This window comes from Colletotrichum godetiae, assembly GCF_030913485.1.
Source record: "Colletotrichum godetiae strain CBS 193.32 chromosome Unknown BDP55scaffold_34, whole genome shotgun sequence".
Classification (NCBI taxonomy): Eukaryota; Fungi; Ascomycota; class Sordariomycetes; order Glomerellales; family Glomerellaceae; genus Colletotrichum; species Colletotrichum godetiae.
In genome coordinates, this window is record NW_026851282.1 from 396,694 (window position 1) to 419,953 (window position 23,260).

Below are 23,260 nucleotides of genomic sequence, written 5' to 3' on the forward strand. Positions count from 1 at the left end.
CTCAAGATGTGCAGGCTTGAGACTGATGCGAAGATGCTGTTACATAGCGCAGTCTTGGTATGTGGGTGGCAATGGATACGTTGTCAACCTTCAATGGTAATTCCTTCGCAGAACGTAGAACTTAGTGTCTACTACGCTAGCTAGAATATGTATATCTAATGGCCTTGCTATGTAGGGGCGACATTGCCAGCGGTCATCTCCCCGAAGGGGGTATATATAGAACATCAGGGCTAATGTACGACATGCACTGCACTCAACCGCTTTACTGGTAACTTCTCTCGAGCAGATGTGGCTTCCTCTCTCTCAGATCCAACATCATCTGCCCAAAGAGACCATTGGCCCATGCGAACCTGCAAAACAGCTGTCAGCAAGAGAAGTATGCCACGCCTTTTCTAGGAAATACATACCAAGATCGAGTCCACTTGGAAGCGTCATGACTATTCACAGACTCGTGAATGAGGCCCAGCCGGTCCGTGGAGCCGACAAGCTGGCGCAGGCCCGAGGCGATCTCGTCGTCGTCGTCCGAGGTCATGAGCTGCGCGATGAGGGCCATGGGCCAGGCGTTTCCCGGGCCGATGTGGGGCCCGCCGGTGGCGTTGAGGACGGGCCCGCGCATCTGGTAGGGGTTCGAGGTGGAGAGGACGAAGCGGCGGGTGTTTTGGTAGATTGGGTCCGAGGCGGAGAGGTAGCCGTAATGCGGGGCGGAGAGGAGGGAGGGGATGTTGGCGTCGTCCTAGGGGGAGGTTGTTAGATTAACTGCGAAGAAAGGGGACGATTTTTATTTTGTTTTTTATTTTATTTTATTTTTTTGGAGTGCAAGTGAGGTTGGGAAGGGGACAGAGGGGTGGGAACAAACCATGATGTTGTGGCTGCCGAAGCCGTCTACTTCGTACGAGTAAATCTCGCCAAACTTTGGGTGCGTCGTCTTCCCGTGCGCCTCGATGCCCTCGCGAACGACCTTGGCCGACTCCCTCATGCGCTCGGCGAGGCTGGCGTCGATACCGTCCATAATCTCGGCGCACGAGTTAAGGTACCGCGCAAACATCATGTTGGCCGGCACGAAGAGTTGGTAGATGCAGCTGTCGTCGCTGGGACGGAAGAAGCTACGGACCATGCCGGTGCCGGCCTGTGTCGGGGCGCCGTTGCCTCCGTTGGAGAGGGTCTCGGAGGCCGAGACAGCGCGGCGCTCAAAGAGGGCCGGGGAAGGGTTCAGGGTGCCATCTGCGGCGTAGGTCCCGGTGCGGAGGGCGTCTGTAGTGTTGAGGAGGACGGCGACGGCTTTGGACCAGTTGAAGCGGGCGAAGAAGTCCTTGTCTGCTGTGGCGGCGTGGTAGTCGTGGGAAAGCTGGAGGAAGGCGGCGAGGGAGTCTAGCTCGTATCTGGTGGGGTGTGTTAGTTGAACGGGCTTATGAGGGTCTGAGGGATGGGACAGAAAGGGGGAGTTTACGTACTTGCACTCGAAGAAGGAGTAGGTTGGGTACTGTGGGTAGATGTGGTCTGAAGCGCCGCCGGCTTCGTTGTCCGCGGGTGCTATTTCGGATTCTTCTGGCGGTTGGAAGGCATTGCAGTGAGGCGCGAAGCGAACGTAGCGAGCTTGGAGGTTAATTGCGCCGCGGTAGAGGGCCGCGAGGGAGCCTGCCGAGGAGTTGCGTGTAAGCAGAGAGCGGTAGCTCTGCAGCTGGTTACTGCTGTCCCGAAGCCATTCCGCGTTGATGTCACCGGTGATGATGAAGCTGAGCTCCTCGTCTGCGTTGTCTTCGGCGACACCGGTCCATGCGACGGTAGTATCGAGGGTATTGGGGAAGGTGTTCTCGAAGAGACGATAGAGGTCCGGGTCTTTCACGAGAGTCTTCATCTCGGTGATGGTCTTCTCGACCTCGGGATAACTGGCCGTGCGGCATTCTGGCGGGGGACGCTGGTAGGCGAGCTTATGGACGCCTTCTGAGAAGGGTTCGTGAGGCGTTGCCGCGTAGTCGGTGAAGTGAGGACAGTTGGGTCTAAGATTAGCTGCTGCTAGGCCGGCGAAGGCGAGGCTGTACAAGAGAGCCATGATGATGACTATGGAAGATATTTCCAACGAGGTTGCGGTCACGACCGCAGGACGTCGCGATGCCTGGCCCTCGGCGGACAGGGCATCATTATAAAAGAGCCGAGGAGGGGTTGGTCAAGTGTCTGTCCAGGACCTCATGTTCCTCTGATCCCAGGATGAACTACAGTTCGCGTGACCTTGGATGATGAGCGGGGGAAGTGATCAAGATGCGGGGGAGGAAACGTTGTATATGGAGACTAATAAGAGAACGTTGTCGTATTGCAGGAGGAAATGATGTCGTTTTGCCTGTTAGTGTGCCCACTGCAAGCCGCCAGTACGTCAAAGTGGGGGACGAGAGTGAAGATAGACCAGGAAGAAGAAGATATACCCAGGTAGGTCAAAAACAACCAACGCACAAGTCTGTGGAAGAAGTCCACGGGCTCCTACGACGTTTTAGCATCGGGCAGCCCAGACTGTCTACGAAGCTCAGGCCACGAGTTGTGTTTTAAATACGCCGTTGAGCTTCAAGAGGTAGCGGGAATAGATAGGTATGGCCCGTATGAACTGGCTCTCAAACGCTGATGGGACCCTGACGCTTCTTGACAGACAAGGGTTGTCCCCGACTCAAGCTTCCAGAATAGCCGGTGGGAGAGGCAAGTTATGAATCGAGGGCAGTTGGAGCCAGGATGGCAGGGCGGAGGAGCAGGGTTCTCCGCCTTCATGCAGCTGCTGGATCTCCAGCTAAAAGACGGTAACGTTAGCCCAACGGCAGCCACTCGGCGACGTGCATTGCGGTGGTGGTGGTGGTGAGCAGGTATCCTCCGATGAAGCAGAAGCATGCATCGAATTGGATGGATGGGTGGAGGAGGTCCACTGCGGTGTCGGACCAGATTGCTCGAACAAAAGATGCTGCGAAGACGTGTTCCAGAAGCTTTCTGTTGATGTAAGATATCTTGGGTTGCAGTGTTGAGCTATAATCAGAGTGTGCTTCTGGTGGAAATGAGCGCGGAGAGAGAGAGAGAAAGTCCGCTTGGACTTTCCAGTGGAAACCAGAGCCAAGTCGGCATGATCTATGCTCGGCTCCTAAGGTAAACGCAGGAGATGTAACGAGGCCAGCAAACGAGAGACTTTGCGCGCGATAATGGTCCTGACCGTTACAGAGTCTCGGACTACGTTTTGATGAAGGCATGCAGAAGAGGGCGATGATCAAGAGGAAGAGAGCGTTGTGAAAGGGGGGCACGTGGCTCTTTGTCTTGGAGACTGAGGGTGCTCTTTGGAGGTATTTCTGACGGTGTTTCTGTTAGAAATGGCTTGTTGACGGCTGACTCGGCGACTCGGCACAAATAGCACTAACATTTAACCTTATTTGTGACGACCAGGTTGGTAATTCAAGCACCTCGGAGCTAAAGGTTACCTTACTGCAATGCGGCCACCATGACTGATCAGGCTCACTCTGCAGCTGCAACCTCAGCCCGTCAGCCCGTCAGACCTGCTTGATTTGGCGTCGCTTCTTCCTGCAGACACGACATGGTACGCTATTCGGGCCAGATTTCGACACCTCCATGACCTGTACTCCCCTCAGCCCTAGCCACACTGGGACTTTGGAGCAGAGATTCCGCTGTCCAAATGGGTGCCAAGACCGTATCCCCAGGCAATGGGTATCGCCATCTCGGAAAAGGACCGGCCATCTGCAGATTGTCCATCATGTCAATTGGTGGCCCAGCTACCCGATGGCGTCGACAAGGTTACCGTTTTGGGCTGGTGGCTCCAGAGCGAGACACTTCAGGAGGCAGAGAGACATGGAATAATACGGCAGAAAAAATAGAACCCCTTGTTTGTCCCCATCCATCCATCCCATCGGGCGGCCTAGGTACTTACCTACCATGCTACGATTTGGAGGGCTTCTTAAACAAGGACTGCCTGCCCACATCTCTCTCAATATGTGTCCTGTTACCCCTTCCGCGGCATGTGCCTTGAAGCTTCGAACTTAGCCGTTCGAATCTCATCATTATCGTTCGCGCTTGCTGCATGAATCCGCTTTGAACCAAAGGGACGGAGCGAAAAGCACGAGCTGCCGAGACTTGCCTGACTTCTGACTTCAGCTGAAGTTGGATTTGTCCACTTCGCCGGTCGTCACTTTCCGAACCGAGTTGCACGCACACCAAGGAATGCCATCCATCCCTACCAAGCTCCAAATAGCTATCCGTACCTACGTCAGGGCCTAAGACACACAGCTATCTCCTTAGCCTTCCTCTAGGAACGTCTCCACTTATGCAGCTCTGGCTTCGTCTTCATCAGCTTTCACGTTTCACCACTTTTATCAACAAGTTGCAACTCTGCCGGTGCGGTGTGATCCGGGCAACCCTGACAGACATACACTGACACATCTTCAGAGTAACTGTTAGCATCACACCCACATGACCACATAAGCAGATCAATCACTTCGGCGAGCTAGTCGTTGTCCGGCCCTGGAGGCATTCTAATGGGCAGGATTTCTGTTCGACTAATTCAATTCTTGATTTGAGGGCATCCGAGTGACTGCTGGCCATATTGTGGAGTAGGAGCCTTTGACCTCAACTCAAGATGGCCCTCCTCGTCCCAGCCATCGGTCTGTCCCGACCTGTCCGACTGGCGGTATTCGCTGCTGTCGTCGTCTGCCTGGTCCTCTGGTGGCCTCTCTCGGGGACCCGCGGTTTCATCAACCTGATCAGAACCAAGCCGGATTTCAGAGCACAGCGAGCTGTTCTGAGATATGTCAATCCACTAATCGGAACTACCAACGGAGGTGAGTAAGGTTGCTTGATGCACTTGATACTATACAGCTGACCCAACCTCAGGCCATGTGTTTCCTGGCGCATCATTGCCATACGGTAAGTGATACAGCGCCTTTGGTCAAGATCAAGACACATACCTGTTCCTGACGTTTACGTTAGGAATGGCCAAAGCCTGTGCAGACACGGACTCTAGAGCCGAGAATGCGGCTGGCTGGGTATCTGACAACTCCAAAATCACCGGCTTCTCTCATTTACATGACTCTGGTAAGTTGTCACAATATCTCTTTATCTTATTTCGGTGCTGACGAATCTGAACAGGAACCGGAGGTGTAGGTGTCCCCAAGTCCATAAGTCCAACTCCACGCTCTTTTGCTAAAAAATACTACAGTCGCCTTCTCTAGGCAACTTCCCTCTGTTCCCTCATCCGGGATGCCCCAATGATGATTATCTCGCCTGCAACTTTACAACAGAATCACGGAGCCTTTGGCGTGTAAATGACTCCGTTGTAGCCCGTCCGGGCTACTTTGCTGTCAATATTTCCAACACTGTCGGCGCAGAGATGACGGCTGGGGAGCGCACAACTCTCTTCCGCTTCAACTTCTCGCCAAACGATACCGTATCTTACGAAAACGTAGCTGACCTCAACACGGTTGAAGTTGTGAGCAGCCCGTTGATTCTCATTGACCTCACGGACATTGCTCAGAGCAGGTCGAGTGGAGGCATTCAAGTGTACGAGTCTGGCCGCGTCGTTGGCGACGGCACCTTCAGGCCCTCTTTCGGTCAAGGTAGCTACAGGGCCTTCTTCTGCGCCGACTTTCGGGGCGCTCCTATACGAAAATCCGGCGTTTTCGAGGGGGACAACCCGCGCGTGACAGACAAATATCTAGCGGAGTTCACGCGTGGCATTCACAACCCAACTGGTGCCGCTGGCGCGTGGCTGCAATTTGAGCGTCCTACGAACAACCAGATCCTTGCCAGAGTCGGCCTTTCTTTTATCTCTGTCAACAAAGCTTGCGAGAATGCCGAGAGAGATATCCCCAAATTCGACTTTGACGGTACTGTACGTGCTGCGGAAACGACTTGGGCCGACAAGCTCTCAGCGGTGGATGTCAGCACGGAAGGCGTCAGTGAAGACATGAAGACCGTATTCTGGTCGGGTCTCTATCGAAGCCTGCTGTCACCGCAAAACTACACTGGCGAAAACCCGTTATGGGAGTCGTCCGAACCGTACTTTGACTCGTTCTACTGCATCTGGGACTCGTTCCGAGCACAGCATCCACTCCTGACCATCATAGACCCAGAAGCTCAAACGCAAATGGTACGAACATTGCTGGATATCTTCAGATTTGTTGGGAAACTTCCGGACTGCAGAATGTCTTTCTGCAAAGGGTTTAGCCAAGGAGGTTCAAACGCGGATATCGTGATTGCAGATGCATACTTGAAGAACATGACCAACGGGGTTGACTGGAAGACCGCATACGAGGCTGTGGTTTCTGATGCAGAAGGTATGTAATTGGAACTCGCATAGCGAAGCAGCCTCTAACATGGGTTTGCAGTGGCACCTCAGCACTATGGCGTCGAAGGCCGCGGCAATCTACAAAGCTGGTTTGGTTTGGGATATATCGCACAGGATCACATGGACAAAGTGTCGACCGGTCCACATAGCAGGTCTATCTCACGGACTGTCGAGTACGCGTACGACGACTTTTGCATTGCCGAGATGGCCCAGGGACTCGGCCACAAGGAAGACTTTGAGAAATATATGCAGCGCAGCGCCAACTGGCAGAACCTCTGGAACCCGGCCCAAGAGGACATCATTCAAGACAAGGACAAAAAGGAGGTTGAGAGGACGAAGTACACGGGTTTCCTGATGCCGAAGTTGATGAATGGCTCGTTTACGTACCAGAACACGCGTATTTGTTCGCCCAATACCGAGCAGCATCTCTGCTACTTCGACACTGCCCAGGCGACATACGAGGGCTCACCATGGCTGTACTCGTTCTTCGCACCGCAGGATATGGCAACCTTGATCAAGCTCATGGGAGGCCGGGATGCGTTTGTCGACAGGCTCGAATACTACCACAGCGGCAATATCGTCTACATGGGCAACGAACAGGCGTTCCTTACAGTATTCCAATTCCATTATGCGGGTAGACCCGGCCTCAGCTCCCGCACCACACGGAGCTACATCCCTTCGCAATTCAACGCCACGATCAACGGCATCCCTGGTAATGATGACTGCGCAATGGGGGCGTTCAGCGCGCTTGCTATGATGGGGTTCTTCCCCGTCGCGGGGCAAGACGTGTACCTCGTCATCCCACCTTTCTTCCCTGAGGTACGGCTTAAGAGCCGGGGGGCTAAGCCCGCTGTTATCCGAAAGGTCGCAAAGGATGACAAAGAACTTGCCGAGGGTATCTACATTCAGAGCGCTACTCTGGACGGAAAACCATACACGAAGAATTGGATAAACCACGACTTCTTCTACCACGGCGGTGTACTGGAGCTCACCGTCGGCTCGGAGGAGAGTGACTGGGGCACTAAGGAGGAAGATGTGCCTCCCAGCTATGCAGCGACACCAAAGACAATAGCGCCAACTCGAACCCAAGTTTGATTGTGCTTGAAGGTGTACAAACAAAACAACAGCGTCAATAGCGTCATGTATATCATGGCATGACTGTCTCCAGTAATTATATAGAATTGTACAGAGTGATTGCACCCACAAATGCCTTGATTCAAAGTATCATTTTCTGCTCGGCAAAAATGAAGGCTACGCCGACGGCAACAGCTCCCCTGCTGCCGAAACGACATCGGAGGGACCCAGCTCACATTTGAAATTTGGCGGCGGTGATTGGACGGTTGCAGCTCTGTGCCCCAGACGTTAAACTCTTTGCAGCGTCGGACGGTTACTCGACTTGCTTGGAGTCACTCGGCTTCTCCCGGCCATTGCTACGCAGGTACCTTTCAGCTGTAAAAAGAGCATCCAAGGATACCAAAAGTCTACCTGATATTGAAGCTGCAGATAGCTGCGTCGCAGAAGTACTGACCGAGTCCAAACACCACGACCGGTTTCTCTCGGCTATCACCACCCACAGAAGCCAGGGCCCGAGCTGGTGGGCGGCAGTACAAGCATTTTGACCACCCCTCGCATTACGTATTAGAGACGGGGGAGAGAAACGAAGCTCATCAAAGACTTCCCCAGTCTCTATTGAAAAGGATCCGCCGCCTTTTTCTCTAATTCTCCATATCCCACTAGATTTTGAATCGCACCACTGCCAATTGACGAACCACAAGGTGACTTGACAAAGTGGTACAGACGGCACGTAGAGGAAGAAGACACCAATTGCGCCCGCGACACTAGCTTTCCTCGGCTTCCCTTCTCAAAGCGCACGAGGGAACGGAGCAAACCTACGCCCACGCCGACTTGGACGTTCCTTGCGGTAGTCCGGTTCACTAGAAAGGGACAAACTTCTACCCCATCTTACGACACGGTCACGTACAGCATACACGCACACACGCGCGCGCATACACATCTTTCACATAACCAAGATGAACACCTCGGCATCACCTCTCGCGAGGAGTCTTCAGCGCAGCACGCGCAACCTCTCAAGGTGTCGATTCCGGACTACACGTCCCGCCCAAGCAGGACTTGCCACTACCGCTACCACCACCACCACCACCACCAGCTCAACAACCACTTCAAGAACGACGACCGGGAGGTTACCTTCTACACGGGGCTCTGCCGGTGTCACGATCTTCAGGCCTCTCGGCGCACGCACTTTCACGACGAGTAGGACACGACGAAGCAATGAGGACGACGAATTCGATCCGGCAACGATTGAGCGTGAATCAGATGAGGTCGATGTTGTCATTGTAGGCGGTGGTACGGAACCAGTCTGCCCCTTGCACCCTCTTGCAATCTATCCTGTGTGTAGATCCTCAATAGGCTGACAATGTCCTCAACACCCCAGGCCCCGCCGGTCTCAGCGCCGCGATCCGACTCAAGCAGCTCGCCAACGAAGCCGGCAACGAAGACTTTCGCGTCCTCCTCCTCGAAAAGGCCGGCGAGATGGGCGCCCACATCCTCTCGGGCGCCGTCATCCAACCCACGGCCATTGACGAGCTCATCCCGGACTGGCTGTCCGAGGACAACCCGGACCGCTTCGAGTACGCCACGCCCGCCGGCGGCGACCGCATGCGCTTCCTTACAAAGTCCGCTGCGATCCCCCTCCCGACCCCGCCGCAGATGCACAACGACGGGAACTACATCGTCTCGCTCAACCAGTTTACAAAGTGGCTGGGCGACCGCGCCGAGGAGCTCGGCGTCGAGGTGTACCCCGGTTTCGCCGCTTCCGAGGTTCTTTACAACGAGGTCGACGGCAGCGTAAAGGGCGTCGCCACCAACGATCTCGGCATGGGCCGCGACGGGAAGCCCAAGGACGCGTTTGAGCGCGGCATGGAGTTCCACGCGCGCTGCACGCTGTTTGCAGAGGGATGCCACGGCAGCCTGAGCAAGCAGGTCATTAAGAAATTCGACCTGCGCCGCGACAGCCAGCACCAGACGTACGCGCTGGGTATCAAGGAGGTGTGGGAGGTGCAGCCGGAAAAGTTCCAAAAGGGGTCCATCACGCACTCCATGGGCTACCCGCTATCCAAAGACCTCTACGGCGGCGGCTGGATGTATCATTTCGGCGACAATCTTGTGAGTATCGGCCTCGTCGTTGCGCTCGACTACGAGAACCCCTGGGTCTCGCCCTACGGCGAGTTCCAGAAGATGAAGCACCACCCCATGTACAAGGAGGTCCTCGAGGGCGGCAAATGCCTCACGTACGGTGCGCGCGCGTTGATTGAGGGCGGGTTCCAGTCTATCCCTAAATGCGCGTTCCCCGGTGGCGCGTTGATTGGCGACTCGGCCGGCTTCGTGAACCTGCCCAAGATCAAGGGCACGCACAATGCCATGAAGTCGGGCATGCTCGCCGCCGAGGCCGCCTTCAGCGCACTCTCTTCCAGCAGTGCGGCAGCCGAGGAGGCAGAGGGAGAAGAAGCCGAGGAGAAGCCGCGCGACACGGTCTTCTTGTACGACTACGAAGACAAACTCCGCAACTCGTCCATCTGGAAAGAACTCAAAGAAGTGCGCAACTTCCGTCCCTCATTCCACACCCCGCTCGGCTTATACGGCGGTATCGCCTACTCCGGTCTCGAAGCGTATGTCCTGAAGGGCCGCGTGCCCTGGACGCTGAAGCACAAGACGCCGGACCACGCGGCGACGGGCAGCGCAGACAAGTTCCAGAAAATCGAGTACGCGAAACCCGACGGCAAGATCTCGTTTGATATCCTCACGAGCGTGAGCCGCACGGGCACGAACCACGAGGAGGACCAGCCGGTGCACCTGCAGGTGAAAGACTGGGAGAAGCACACGCGGGAGACGTGGCCCAAGTTCAAGGGCGTCGAGAACCGGTTCTGTCCGGCGGGTGTGTATGAGTATGTTGAGGATGATACCAAGGAGCTTGGGGTGCGGTTCCAGATTAACGCGCAAAAGTGAGTTTTCCCTCATTGCCCCCCTTATTGCCCTGCTACCGCGAAGGGAAACGATTTTGACTAACGACATTTTATTTACAGCTGCATCCACTGCAAGACATGCGACATCAAGGCGCCAAATCAGGATATTAACTGGCAGGTTCCGCAGGGCGGCGAGGGACCCAAGTACTACATGTCATGAGATCACTTTTTATATATCCCCTCAGCATCATGGCTGGAGTATCTTACGAGAGAGGTCTTGTCTTTTATCCCATCCAATTCGAACTTCCAAGGCTGCTGCCATATACTTCATCAGATTAGACGAAACACGTGGGATATTTATACGATATCGCCCAAGGCGGAAGTACGAAAACGGCCAAAGGAAATATGCAAGGGATCAACGATCTGGCTTTAAACACATAGAGGCCCCGAGTTGAATACCACAGTGTCAATAGATTGTTTACCAGGATAGAGAGTAGTTGCACGGTGTATTCATAGTCAGAGTACTCGTCACAGTGAGTAAAGGGCAGAATTTCATGACAAAGGAAAAACTTGGAGGTTTGCCATGTGATTGCGCAGAGACCATTTATCAATCGAAGAGGCAACAACAATAGCAACCAGCAGCGCAATTGACTACCTTAATCGGTCCGCATCGGCAAGAAGAAAAACGTAAGCAGCGATACCCTTACTCGCCCAGTATATGAATGACGGCACACGGTTTCCCATCTTGGCTTTGCCCGGCTTGGGAGTGTGTGTGTGCGTGTGTGTATGTGTGCCAGTGTATGGCATATCAGACGAATGCCCAACACTTTTCCAGCCTGCATGACGGAGAAGTTCTGGAAGGACAGAGGCCGAAGTCAAGGGGCCCCGACTGTTGCGACGTCGTTCGGGCTCGTGATTGACAATGGTATGGATCGGATAAGATCAATCTGAGGGAGAAGCGGAAAGGTGGAGGGAGAGGAGGGGGCCAATGCTGAATCAAGTCGACACACACCGCGAATGAGTCCCTGCAGGAATAGCATTATCCTCGTGCCAAAATCGCGACTGCACGAAGTGGCTCTCGATCGGGGGTAGACCCCGACTCGGGCGGAATGCGGAAATGGGGGGGAAACTACATCGGAGACAACCAAGGGTGCGATGCGACTTGCGAGACACTTGTGGTTCCTGGACTCCATGCGTTAGGCGAGGCTGGAACGGGAGCTTACAACACTACGAAAAGTACGGGACACATTGCAAGATGCAAGATGTGAAGAATGCGGGCTCAGACCGTCTCAGTGGCTGGAGTGCAGCTTCGAGTTGGACAAGCGTACTTTGATCTCGTCGGATCGCGTAGGTTGCGTGCCAGCTCATTGAGTCGTGTAGCTCTTTGGGTTTGTTTGGTTTCTTAGGTTAGTTAGGAACTCAAGGTAGTTGCTGCCGCTGCTCAAAGCGAGGAGAATAGGCAGTGCGACGGGCAGCCAAACCTTGGGCGTCGCGATGGAGGCAGAAATAAGACAGACACAGTGTGACAGAGTCTCAAAAGAGTGTGGTGCCAAGTGGAAGCGAGGGTGAGCCACCTCCATGTTCCAACGAGGCTGTCGGACTTTTGGGAGTTTGAAGTTTGAAGTTGCATGAGTCGCAGTGCAGATGGAGCTTTGGCAGGGCCCGCAAGGCCGAGATGCGGCCTTAAAACCGTATAGAAAAGCACACCTGGCGAGCAGCAAGCAGCAGCTGCAAGCACGAGGTCGGGTGTGAAAAAAGGAAAAAACTTGGCCTGAGGTTTTGGTGCAATGGGGCTCGCACATGCATGAGTCGCGAGGGCAAAGCCGAAGACGTGGACAAAGTACCTCGACTTTGGAATGGATCCAGAGGTACTTCTGAGCGCACGGACCACTGTCCCGGTCTCGCAAGAGACCTGGTACCCGATACCTTGTTGTAAGATTGCAATAAAATTTGCATCTGTAATATTGCTACAAGCGCCCTTACTCTGCATCCATGGCGAAGCAACGCCCAGCCATGCTTGGGCTAGAGCGAAGTCAAGCGGACGAGGAAGGGCGAGCTGAGCTCAAGAGGTGTCGTGTGTATGGGCGAACTTACACAATGTGTAAATGTGTTTGGGAAAAGGCAAGCCGCAAAAGGGCCTTGGTGGATGTCGACAGAGTTTTTCATCGGGCCAAAGTTCGGGTTCCAGAGAGAGAGAGAGAGGCAGATACTCCCCAGTGATGGACCGCGGCGTGGCAAGGCTCGCGTACCCAGTACTTTACGCGCCAGTCTCGTTGCGGGGACCTGGGGGGAGAAAGAAGTGGGACGCGAGCGACAAACACGCACCATTGATCAGACTGGCAGACCCAGCCCTTTTTCCCCTTCTTGCCCCCTCCCCCCTTGCACTGGCCGATTGGAGCCGGTCTGAAGTCAATGACTCACACGTCGCGAGCCGTCTGTTTGCTGCCACGGCCCATAGATTCCTGCCAACAGACCGCGAATGCCCGAAAGCAGTGCATACGCCATGAAAAATAGGTGCCGTTTTCGCGTTCCTGCCCGTGGTCATGACGGTCCCTTTTTGTTCCTTGTTGTTCGGTCCCCGCGTTTGTGTCGTGTCCTCGCGTCCGGGCCATGCCGACAACGTGGTCTGGTGACCCTTCTGACAGGTTTGACGGCGAGGCCGTTCGCTCATGTTGCTGATTCTTACCGCTGCCGCCGCTTTGCACTGACAAAGCTCGTGTCAGAGGTGATCGTCAGTGAGGCCATCAAAGTAGGGGGCAGGCTCAGCGTTTCAGAGCGCTAGCGTGTGGTTGGAGACTGAGGTGGGAGGGTTAGAAGAGGGAAAGAAAACCCTCGGGTTGCTGGGACGAGAGGATGAAAAAAATCATAAAAAGGGGGGGGAGAGGGGGCAGGTCAGAAAGGGGTGAGGATGGAAGGGGGGGCCCAGTCGGTATCAATCCAGACCAACACACCCCAGTGGTTGGACTTCTGGAGTCGTGGGTGTACTGCAGCTGCCAAAGAGACTGACGCGGCGCTGAGGAGCCTTGTTGGAGCCTGCCTGGCCTGCTTGCTAGGCTTGCCTGGACGGATGGGATAGGTATCCGTACGAACTATCCGTATATTGCGTAGCTGCCAGGCAACCTAGGTGGTGAGATGGACAGACAAGAATGGCAGGCCGCAGACTGGGAAGGAGGAAGAAGCGAGCGGAATGGCGGAATGGGTCGGCAGGTCGTGGGTTACGGGTAGCGCTTGTGGTAGCGGCACCCGTACGAGGTAGCGCCGCCAGTGGGATTTTGCATTTGGTTGGTGTCCAGATGGTCTCGACACGGCCCACGGCCTATTACCCGGCTGGATTTTGGCGGGTTTTGGGCTGAGCTGTCGCGGGACGCCGTGCGGTATCCGTAGTCCGTACTCCGGTACGGTATGAGCAAACGAAGACACGCCATTCGTTCCGATTCCTCTGTTTGAGCGCAGGGCTGGAGCGAATGAAATTGTCGTCATTCTCCTGTCAGATGTGGTTGGGTTGACCGTGATGTCAGTCTTGTTGCTGCTGCTGGGAGCTGACCCGTCGCGTCTTTAGGCCGTGGCAAGAGGTGATGGAAAGAGTGTTGCATTCTGACAAGTGTGTGAAAGCCGTGTCCGTGGTAGGGAAATGGTAGGACAAGGTCGCAGTTTGTCCACAGGTCCGAAATGAAAGCGAGGAAGAAAAAGAGCTTGCGATCGCAGTGGATGATCAAGCCGGGTTGCGTTGACGGAAGAACGAGGGAGGACCGACTGAAAAAAGTGTGGCCATCAGGGATGGGCCAGGAAGGTAAGCGAGTCGAGTCACAGCTGACAGGGGGGGCAACGATAAAAAAGAAAAAAAGAAAGGGAAAATAGAAAAAATAGAGGCTCCGGGGCAACATGGAGAGAGCGCGAGAGAGAGAGAAAAAAAAAAAAAAAAAAAAAAGAGGATGGCAGACGATGATGACATAGGATCCATCAGGGAGGGAATCTCAGCCTCTGGTGGTGAAGGGAACCTGGCAAGAATCCAAGAACGGGCCAGTGGCAGGTTGGCAGCTGTAAGAAGGGCGCGCGCCAGAGGCAAGTGAGAGAGGCAAAGCAACGCAAGGAGAGGCAAGAGAAAGGGTAAGAAAAGAAGGGTAAGCACTGGCCAGAATGCATTGTCGCAAAAAGAAGAGACTTGGAGGGGGAGAAAATCAATGGATTTCACAATGCAAAGTAGAGAGACCTTGGACGCGGTGCTGCGATACTTCAGGGGCTGGGGTGGTCACAGCAGGGGTACTTGGGGACAGGTAGGAGATAAAATGAGGATTTTCTGGTGTTTTGATTGGGTGCATGTCCTTAGCGTGGCCGCTAAGCACAAGCAATGTCAAGCAGGACCAACCGCCACGGCGCACTGGCTGCCTGGGGCCCCTGGGTTGTGTGGCAGGGGGGTGTCGTTGGGGCGACTGCTCAGGTAGGCCATGGCCAAAATTATAAAGAGGCAGGCCTCCCTCCAACCCGCTTGTTTCGAAATTCTTGCGCGGAAGCTCCGACCGACGGCCTTGCGTAGTCATCCACTCACGTTCGGCCTTTCTAATTTTCCTTCTCCACCCCCACTCAATCCATCCCCAAACCTCCAATCACGATTAGAGATACGATTTCGCATCGTCCTTGTCGTCATCGTCATCGCAACATCACCAGACCGATAGACACATCTGCTGTCATCAACCTACACACACATACACACACACACACTACTTCCTCGCGATCCTTCTGGACAACAAGTTCGCTGTTGCGACTCTGTTTCCAAATATCGGAAGTCTACCTATTAACCAACCGACGAACCTGTCAACCCTCAGAAACCCAAGTGGAATATCTTCTTAACTGAAAGAGTCCCCCGGATCTCGTACTCTGAGACGAGAAAAGAACTGGAATACGTTCCTTTCGAGACATCACTTCGTCAAACTTCCCGCGCGAACCCCTTCCGACGACACACCAGGTCGAGAACGAGTCCGTTGCACTCTGTAGACATTGCACGCACCGTCGCCGAATAGAGACACCGTGCTTTGAACCGTGACGAGGTATCCAGAGACGTCGAGTTGATTGCTGGTATCTGGGTCATTCGCGACATCACCGAAGCGACGCCTACGAAACCCACGACCTTCTCGTCGACCTACCTCACTTGATCCATTTGCATCCCGTTCCCGCCGCTGTCACAAGCTCGGCACTGATCGCAAAACAAAAGTCGCATCGCAAGATATACGCGCATTCCCACCTACCTACTGTTTAGCAGGCACTGTAGGGGAGACATTTATTTGTTCATCTCCAACAACTGGTATGCTCTCCTTCCTCTTCCTTCCTCTTCTGTCGTGGTTGGCGTACCTTCCCCATATGCCTACCCATCCCCTCCGTGCCTTCCTACCTACCCCAGATGCGTGGAGTGGCTGGCGCCTGTGATTGGCCCCTTGACCTTCCACGTATAAATATCACTATGTCTTTCACCTCACCAACACTCCCCATCAACACAAAATCGACACGCATGACCCACTATACATCGTTACATTATTACTTCACCGTCGCAGACTTGGAGCAGCGCTTCATACTCTATCACTACTACAATCGCATTTGACACAAGATACTAATACGCGAGGTCTCAGATCTGCTCTTCTCTCCGGTCTCGGGTCATCATCCATCAACCGCAATCATGGAGGCGATTCAAACTCATCCCACGAGCGCAGCGCAGGCCAAGGCCTTCACCGCGCCTGGTTCCCTCTCGTTCCCCGGCGGCGCTCACGAGCTTCCTCCCCAGGCGAACGGTGATAAGGCTGCCGTCAACGGACAGATTCCTGTGCCCAACGGTCAGCAACCTGCAAACGGTACCGGGGTGACACCCGCGACACCTGCTGCGACGCCGGCCGCGACACAGGGTGGAAGTGGCTTGACTCCTACGTTGCAGTATGTATTCTATGAGTGATCTTTTTTCTGGTCAATGAGGCTTATCTCGCCTACTCAAGGAACATCGTTGCCACGGTAAACTTGGATTGCCGCCTGGACCTCAAGACGATTGCCCTGCACGCGAGAAACGCAGAGTACAACCCCAAGGTAAGACATATCGATCGATCTGTGGCTCAAGTCAATCTGTCGCTAATGATGAACTACTAGCGTTTCGCTGCCGTCATCATGCGTATCCGTGAGCCCAAGACCACCGCCCTGATCTTCGCTTCTGGCAAGATGGTCGTCACCGGTGCTAAGTCTGAGGATGACTCGAAGCTTGCGTCTCGCAAGTATGCTCGTATCATCCAGAAGCTCGGATTTAACGCCAAGTTCACGGACTTTAAGATCCAGAACATTGTCGGCTCCTGTGATATCAAGTTCCCCATTCGCTTGGAGGGTCTTGCCTCGCGCCATCACAACTTCAGTTCTTATGAGCCCGAGCTGTTCCCTGGTCTTATCTACCGCATGATCAAGCCCAAGATTGTGCTTCTTATCTTCGTCAGCGGCAAGATCGTCCTCACTGGTGCCAAAGTGCGAGAGGAGATTTACCAGGCCTTCGAGATGATCTATCCCGTGCTTCAGGGTATGTCTCTTTACGGTCACTTCAGTATTCAATTGCTAACCCTTTCCCAGATTTCCGCAAGGTCTAAACAGACCCTTGAACAATAGGATAGGTCATCAACCCAGTCGATGTACTACTACCACACACGAAACTACCGACTTTGTACGACTAGACAACCCTTTTTCACGATACCACGAATCCTTTTTCGCACACAACCCAAAAAAAATCGAGCGTCCGTCATCTGGCAACATGGCCATGACACAAGTCACCGACGCCCGTTCTGCTTACTTGATTTATTTCCGCTGCATTGCATTGGCGTTGGTACAGGAGGTAACCTAGGCCGGAAGTTTCCGGTCAGGTGGTTGATTGAAACGAAAAGAATAAGATTTCTCATTCCGCGGCACTACATAGACTGCTCGTGGCACCGTCGACGGCAGATGCGCTGGTCGACCTTGCCGTTCTTTAATGGACTCGACTTAGATGCATTGGGGGTTCAGACCGGATGGGGGATGAAATACGGCGATGGGACGGAGTTGAAGTTGCTTCCTGGACAGTAGGTCTGGAGGGACTGCTGGTGGATGTGGGAAACCGGTTTTGCAATAAACATGCCAGTCTGCAGGTGACACGACCGATCACTCTAGTCTTACTCTGCGATTAGTCTGCAAGTTTGATTCGAGTTGACAAGACGGCATTTATTTTTAGTTTAATGCCAAAACCCGGTTTCTATGAAACTACATGACTCCTCAGTGATAATGATCTGTGACCTATCAACTGTTCCGCTCAAGTTGTTAACCGGTTATCACATGCCATAATGTACTGAAGACGCTTGCCTGTCTGTTACTACACTGATTCACAATTGTCTCGATACTTGCATCATTATTCGTGGCCCTCGACGAATACTTGATGACATTACATTTTCAACAACTCTATCTCTACGGTTGCTACATGGTATTTACATTCAGCATGTACCTACGTCAATATGATTTTGAATACGAATGCACGGAGAGTGTCGCACGTCTACAACTTAGCTTGCTCCTGCTTCAGCAAGAGGCCAGGGATACCCCCTCGGCTCCCGTCCTCCGTCATGATGTGCTCGTACAGATCCGTCACGTCCGCCTTGCTCTTGACCTCCCTCCACCGCCACTTTTCGGTAAACACCTCGTCGCCGCAGCCCTCGAGCACGTTTACGATTTCGCGGCCGAGGACCGGCAAGAACTTGAAGCCGTGGCCGCTGCCGCCGGTGGCGACAAAGAGGTTGCGCGCCGACGGGTGGTGGCAGACGAGGAAGTCGCCTGTTTGGGTGTCGGTGTACCAGCACAGGCGGGTCTGGACAAAGGGGCGGTCGTGGATGGCGGGGATGGGGACGATGGTGCGGACGGCTTTGCGGAGGGCGGCGACGCCTTCGGCGGGGAATTTGAGGTTGGGGTCGGTGAGGTGGGTTGCGGGGAGGGAGACTGTTGAGGTTGTTGAGGACGGGGTTTGGGGCGACGGGTGGGGGATGGCGGTGGGATTGAGGTAGCCGAAGGCGTGGCGGGCGACTTTGAGTTGTAGGCCTGAGGGGGGGATCATGAAGAGACCGGTGCTGAAGTTGAGGGTGACGGGCATCTTGCGCAGGACCTCGAGCTCGGTCGGGGTGATGTCGATGTAGCCTACGGCCTGGCCTGTGGCGATGGCCTGGCCGGAGAGGTCGACGAGGGCGCCGGTCCAGGCGCCGGCTGCGATGACGACGAGGTCGGCGGAGAGGACGGAGCCGTCTTGGAGGGTTGCGCCTGTGACGGTCGACTTGTCGGGTGTGTAGTTCAGGCGGGTCGCGACGCCCGAGACGAAGGTGACGCGGTTGAGAGCCACGACTTTACGCGCGAGGTAGGACATTGAGGCGCCGGCGTCGGCCCAGCCTGCGAGAGGGTTGATGTAGCCCCATGTGCCGGGGGCCTCGGGGGTGCCGAGGTAGTCCTTGATGGCTGTGGGTGTGGGCAGCTCCTTGATGATCTTGTCGCCGTCCTTGCCTGCCAAGGAGACGACGTTGTTGTAGCTTTCGCGGACGTATTCGAGAGACGTCTTCTTGGCCTTTTGCTTGGCGTCGGCATTGGTCTTTGCTGCCGAAGCGGAGGAGGAGGAGGAAAAGTACGAGGTCGAGGCCGTGGCGACGGGGTCGGCGACGAGGCAGAGGCCGGATTGGCTGTAGCGGCCCTCTGCGCCGAGGTCAGAAGGGTGGGAGGTCTTGCGCCATTCGGTCTGGGCCTCTGCGGCGAGGGTCGCGTAGGCCGGGTCGGCGTAGTCTGCGCGGATGATGCGTGAGGAATCGACGGAGGCGGCGTCCTCGCTGGGGCCGGGGATCGGAGAGCGGTCGAGGACTGTGATCTTTGTTGAGGCGTAGCGGGGGCGCTGGGCGAGCTCGTAAGCTGTGGTCAGGCCGAAGACGCCGGAGCCGATGATGAGAATGGAAGAGGGTGCTGGCTCTGTCGCCGCTGCCGCCGCCGGGTCGGAGGGCATCTTGTGTCTCGTCTGGTGTTGGTGTCTGTGGAGGGGCTATGTCGTGGACGTAGTTTCGTCTGCTATCGGGGCGGGTACCCGGCGCGGGAGCGGGAGAGCAGGGAGATCACACGGGGTAGAGGTACTTTTGGAAACTCTTGAAGCCAAAGGGGCAGGAGAAAAACATTACCTTAAGAAATGCGACGGACAGGATAGGACGAAGAAATAATAGTGCGGGTCGATCTCTAGGAGTGGGAATTGGGCGGTGCGGAAAGCTCACCGCACGCGGCACACGTACGAGGGAAGGGCGTTATCGGAGGTCAAAATTTTTTCTTCCTTTCCTCTGGGGAGTCTGGGCTACGTTATCGAATGGGTGGGAGGTCGGTAGCGTCTCCCGACTCCCGGGGGTAAGGCAGGTCTCGCGTCGACTTGCTCGCTGGAAATGGCGTTGGCGGGGTCAATTCATCGGTGTATCGTAAGTTTTTCCTCACCCCCAGGCGAGGGACAGACCTGGGAGTTATTGAAGTGCGGGCAGCTTGGCGCGGGGCCGACCGGTGCCTTTTTTTCGCCCATTCTCTTCCTTCCCCTGCGAGTCTGCGACTAGGAGTGGGATGGGGGGGAAGTCTGGAGGGGTCATCATGTAAGGTCAATGCCGTTGGTGGGGGTTCCGCTAGTTGGGAATAGTCGGGATCGGTAAGGTTGGTTCGCAGGTTGGCCGACACTTGCATGAAGGGAAAGGTTTGGCGGTGGGTTAGGTGTCGCTGCAGTACGAGACGGACGTGGTCGCGTGGTTTTTTGACTTGAGGAGGCTTGGCTTTTCCGATGTAGGCGGCGGGCGGGTGGATGTGTTGGTTTTGCTTTCGCACAAGATGAAAATGACGCTTGGCGATGGTTGTCCTGCAACTTGTGCAGCAGAGCATTGGTTATCCTGAACTCCCCTCGGCGATGCGCGATGGTTGATGGAAGATTGTCGGCCTCATCCTTGCTGGCAATGTGATGGCGGGAAATGAAATCAGTGCGCTGGGCTTGTCGGGTTGAGCTCAAATAGCCGGCATTGTCCCCCAGCTCAAGTGAGAGGCTGCTTCTTTCCCCGTTATTTGCTTCAGCGGTCGTGGGCTGACGCCCTCGCGTTTTTAGGCACACTTGCGTTGGAAATCCTTCATCGAATAATATCAGGCCCAATGGTCTAGAGGTATGATTCGCCCTTCGGGTATAAAAACCCTTCAGCAAAGCTTGAATGGGCGAGGCCCCGCGTTCGAATCGCGGTTGGGCCCCTGATAACTTTTGTCGTATTTTTGATATTTTTGCCATCTACACGATAATATCGATCTACAATGAATTAAGGTAGGAGAAAGACATCGTTGAATTGCGATGCTCATGGAGAAGGAAGCAAACTTAGGTGAGCAGGCAAATAGCAAACAAAAGTTAGGCACTCCCATCCTTGAGCTGGACCGTGTCAAGCAGGTCCCATGTTTCCACTGTCGGTCGCTATGCATCGCCTGAGCCCATCAAGCACAATACAGCAGGCCCAGTCAGATATCACATCACCACAAGGCTGACTGACTTAATGATGACCGTTGGGCTTCTAAACAAGGAAACGTCGATGTAACCTAGACCATGGCCAGCCCAGCCCAGCCCACCTTACCACCTTACTTACGGCCCTCTGTATAAGACCGTATGAATCCCCTTCCTCTTCCCAACACCCACACCGTGCGGGGTTCATGGTCACATCCCCGCTTTCAGCTGTCCCACGCCGTCTTCCCTGTCTCAAACCACCTCTCACTCACCCAAATCTTCCTTCACAAACAAAATCCCGTCACCCAAAAAAGAGACAACCACATAAAAAGATGGTGAGAATTCGGATCGCCAGTTTATATGAGAGACTATCAATGAGCTGTAGCTAACATGGATTTGACAGGCTGCACAGTTGACTCAAGAGCAAAGGGCGCAGTACAAGGAGGTGTTTGACCTCTTCGTAAGTTCTCACTGACCCCTCCGTCACTCTCTCATGGGCTGCCTCAATGCCCCTCCCCCTTTCCACCTCTCCGTCAGGCTGGCGGCGCATTGTGAGGAGTTTGCGCAATATGCTCTCCAAACCTCAAATCGATCATCTTTACTAACGTATTGTCTGCGCAAAATAGGACAAGGATGGGACAGGTCAGTTTTATATTCTTCCACGAACCCTTTAATTTTTGGTTTGCTTCGCCTCCTTCCATCGACAAAATGGGGGGTCATTGAAACTCGACTTGAACCCTCTTTAGTAGGATGAGCGCGGGAGAGGGGAGTGGCTTAGACCCTTTTTTCCATCTCATCTTGCTCTTTCATTTTGTTTTATACCCTTCCTGTTTTATATGCGATTCCTCTATTGTTTTTCCATCCCATCACGGAAATTGACATTGTCCTTGCAGGTGACATCACTGCCCAGGAGCTTGGCGAGGTGATGAGGTCTCTCGGCCTCAACCCCAGCGACACCGAGTTGAACGACATGGTCAACGAGGTCGACGCCGACAACAATGGCACCATTGACTTCAACGGTGAGATGGACCGCCTCCGCCCTCTCGAGACCACCTTCCTCTGGGATACGTAAGCTGACGAATTCTGACTTTAGAGTTCCTCAACTTGATGGCGCAAAAGGTGCAGGTCGGCGACGCCGAGGAGGAGCTCAAGAACGCTTTCAAGGTGTTTGACCGTGACGGCAGCGGCACCATCTCGGCCGAGGAGCTGCGCCACGTGCTCACCTCCCTGGGCGAGAACATGACTGCGGCGGAGATTGATGAGATGATTCAAATGGCTGACAAGGACGGTGATGGATCAATTGATTGTAAGAGACCTCTCATTTTCCCCCGTTTCTATCTCAACCTCGACATTGGGTGACGTGGTGGTGATGATGCTGACTATGTTTCCTCACAGACGACGAGTTCGCCTCGATCATGATGAGAGAGTAAAAGAAAAGAAGAAAAGGGGGGTTTGTGGATTTCTTGGCGGTGATATCCATCGTTCAGTATTTTGTTTCTTTGGGTTTCGGTCCGATTATGTGGGTAGAGCGAAATCTGCCTAGTTTCTCTTTGGACCTATGGGTTGGTTTCAATATCACGATACTCTCACGATGTGGGATCTTGGAATGATCGACAACGAACAGCTCGTGTCCCTTTTCTGGTTCTCGTGATCAGTCTCCCTTGAGGTATGGCATGCCAGTGGTATTTTCACTGAGCGAAGAAAGCTTATTCCACATGGATGAGGTTAGGCCATGCCGACATCGCGTCGCCATATTACTGAATGTTGTTGAATTCCGGCATCAGTGTTACTTGTGCCTGGCTTAGAACTCACAAGCTACAGCTACGCATTATCATTCCACCAAGAGCTATTGGTCTTACATACCACGATGTGCGGCCTAACCTTTGGAGAGTTGGTAACGACGTTAATCAGCGGTCGGTTTCGCGAATTTTGGGTGGCGTAGCACGTAAGAGGTATTGTCAGAGGATGGATATCAGTCTGCCCCTATCTTTCGTCCTCCCAGTTGACCAGGCTTGCTATTAACGTATAGCTTCGTCGTCCATTGCTCTCTTTCTTTGACTCTATCCGCATCTTCGGCAAATATCGCAGAAGGACCATGGTGCTCATTTGAGCCTATGTTGCCAGAGGGCTGTCTAATCTCGGCTTACGACTTTCGCACATCCAAGCTACATGTATTGGCAGAGGATCCTTTCCGAAAAATGTCTGTTGATCTGCTGCTGGTCCATTTCCGAGGCATCTGAGCAGTCAAGCTATTTGACCAGGAGTATAAATGTCAGCTTTGTATTCCCTTCTGTCCGAGACTTTCGGACAGACACATGTGGCCAGAGGATAAAGAAACTTCTTATTCTTCTGTTCTCGACTCGAGGCTTTTAGGTAGCCAACATCCCTGTTTCGCCAGAAGACGATGAGTGGCTTCTGTTCTTATCTATCTGAACCTTGCTGAAGGATAAGCCT

General features: G+C 54.1%; 9 protein-coding genes and 1 non-coding gene across 10 annotated transcripts; 5 read left to right on the forward strand and 5 right to left on the reverse strand.

Moving 5' to 3' along the window:
• Positions 1-75: 75 nt before the first annotated feature.
• On the reverse strand, positions 76-2,153 carry BDP55DRAFT_237797 (uncharacterized protein). Its single transcript, XM_060566191.1, has 4 exons — positions 1,452-2,153; positions 857-1,379; positions 408-733; positions 76-350 (listed from the first exon to the last, which is right to left on the reverse strand). Exons 1-4 carry the CDS (start codon positions 2,048-2,050, stop codon positions 263-265), a joined length of 1,536 nt encoding a protein of 511 aa, XP_060427012.1. The 5' UTR covers positions 2,051-2,153; the 3' UTR covers positions 76-262.
• A 2,459-nt stretch (positions 2,154-4,612) lies between these two features.
• On the forward strand, positions 4,613-7,414 carry BDP55DRAFT_557331 (family 92 glycosyl hydrolase; the record flags this gene model as incomplete). The annotated part of the gene is made up of 6 exons (XM_060569683.1): positions 4,613-4,814; positions 4,867-4,899; positions 4,963-5,067; positions 5,122-5,132; positions 5,192-6,308; positions 6,360-7,414. 6 exons carry the CDS (start codon positions 4,613-4,615, stop codon positions 7,412-7,414), a joined length of 2,523 nt encoding a protein of 840 aa, XP_060427013.1.
• A 935-nt stretch (positions 7,415-8,349) lies between these two features.
• Positions 8,350-10,519, forward strand: BDP55DRAFT_557300 (electron transfer flavoprotein-ubiquinone oxidoreductase; the record flags this gene model as incomplete). The annotated part of the gene is made up of 4 exons (XM_060569678.1): positions 8,350-8,519; positions 8,562-8,683; positions 8,772-10,338; positions 10,420-10,519. The coding sequence occupies 4 exons, from the start codon at positions 8,350-8,352 to the stop codon at positions 10,517-10,519; spliced, it is 1,959 nt and encodes a 652-aa protein (XP_060427014.1).
• Positions 10,520-11,740: 1,221 nt separating this feature from the next.
• BDP55DRAFT_717719 (uncharacterized protein) lies at positions 11,741-12,804 on the reverse strand (the record flags this gene model as incomplete). The annotated part of the gene is made up of 3 exons (XM_060578380.1): positions 11,741-12,355; positions 12,394-12,582; positions 12,721-12,804. The coding sequence occupies 3 exons, from the start codon at positions 12,802-12,804 to the stop codon at positions 11,741-11,743; spliced, it is 888 nt and encodes a 295-aa protein (XP_060427015.1).
• Positions 12,805-13,494: 690 nt separating this feature from the next.
• Positions 13,495-14,212, reverse strand: BDP55DRAFT_671692 (uncharacterized protein). The gene has a single exon (XM_060575472.1). The coding sequence runs from the start codon at positions 14,181-14,183 to the stop codon at positions 13,776-13,778; it is 408 nt and encodes a 135-aa protein (XP_060427016.1). The 5' UTR covers positions 14,184-14,212; the 3' UTR covers positions 13,495-13,775.
• Positions 14,213-15,967: 1,755 nt separating this feature from the next.
• BDP55DRAFT_695790 (transcription factor) lies at positions 15,968-16,907 on the forward strand (the record flags this gene model as incomplete). Its single annotated transcript, XM_060577508.1, has 4 exons — positions 15,968-16,218; positions 16,278-16,365; positions 16,426-16,840; positions 16,891-16,907. The coding sequence occupies 4 exons, from the start codon at positions 15,968-15,970 to the stop codon at positions 16,905-16,907; spliced, it is 771 nt and encodes a 256-aa protein (XP_060427017.1).
• A 929-nt stretch (positions 16,908-17,836) lies between these two features.
• BDP55DRAFT_634519 (FAD dependent oxidoreductase) lies at positions 17,837-19,312 on the reverse strand (the record flags this gene model as incomplete). Its single annotated transcript, XM_060572669.1, has 1 exon — positions 17,837-19,312. The coding sequence occupies one exon, from the start codon at positions 19,310-19,312 to the stop codon at positions 17,837-17,839; it is 1,476 nt and encodes a 491-aa protein (XP_060427018.1).
• A 592-nt stretch (positions 19,313-19,904) lies between these two features.
• On the reverse strand, positions 19,905-20,940 carry BDP55DRAFT_671702 (uncharacterized protein). Its single transcript, XM_060575473.1, has one exon. The coding sequence runs from the start codon at positions 20,600-20,602 to the stop codon at positions 19,928-19,930; it is 675 nt and encodes a 224-aa protein (XP_060427019.1). The 5' UTR covers positions 20,603-20,940; the 3' UTR covers positions 19,905-19,927.
• On the forward strand, positions 20,467-20,565 carry BDP55DRAFT_t241. The gene has a single exon. It is a non-coding gene; the product is annotated as a tRNA-Pro (tRNA).
• A 198-nt stretch (positions 20,941-21,138) lies between the features above and the next one.
• Positions 21,139-22,236, forward strand: BDP55DRAFT_634520 (calmodulin; the record flags this gene model as incomplete). Its single annotated transcript, XM_060572670.1, has 6 exons — positions 21,139-21,141; positions 21,210-21,266; positions 21,433-21,448; positions 21,700-21,825; positions 21,900-22,112; positions 22,202-22,236. 6 exons carry the CDS (start codon positions 21,139-21,141, stop codon positions 22,234-22,236), a joined length of 450 nt encoding a protein of 149 aa, XP_060427020.1.
• Between the last annotated feature and the right edge of the window lie 1,024 nt (positions 22,237-23,260).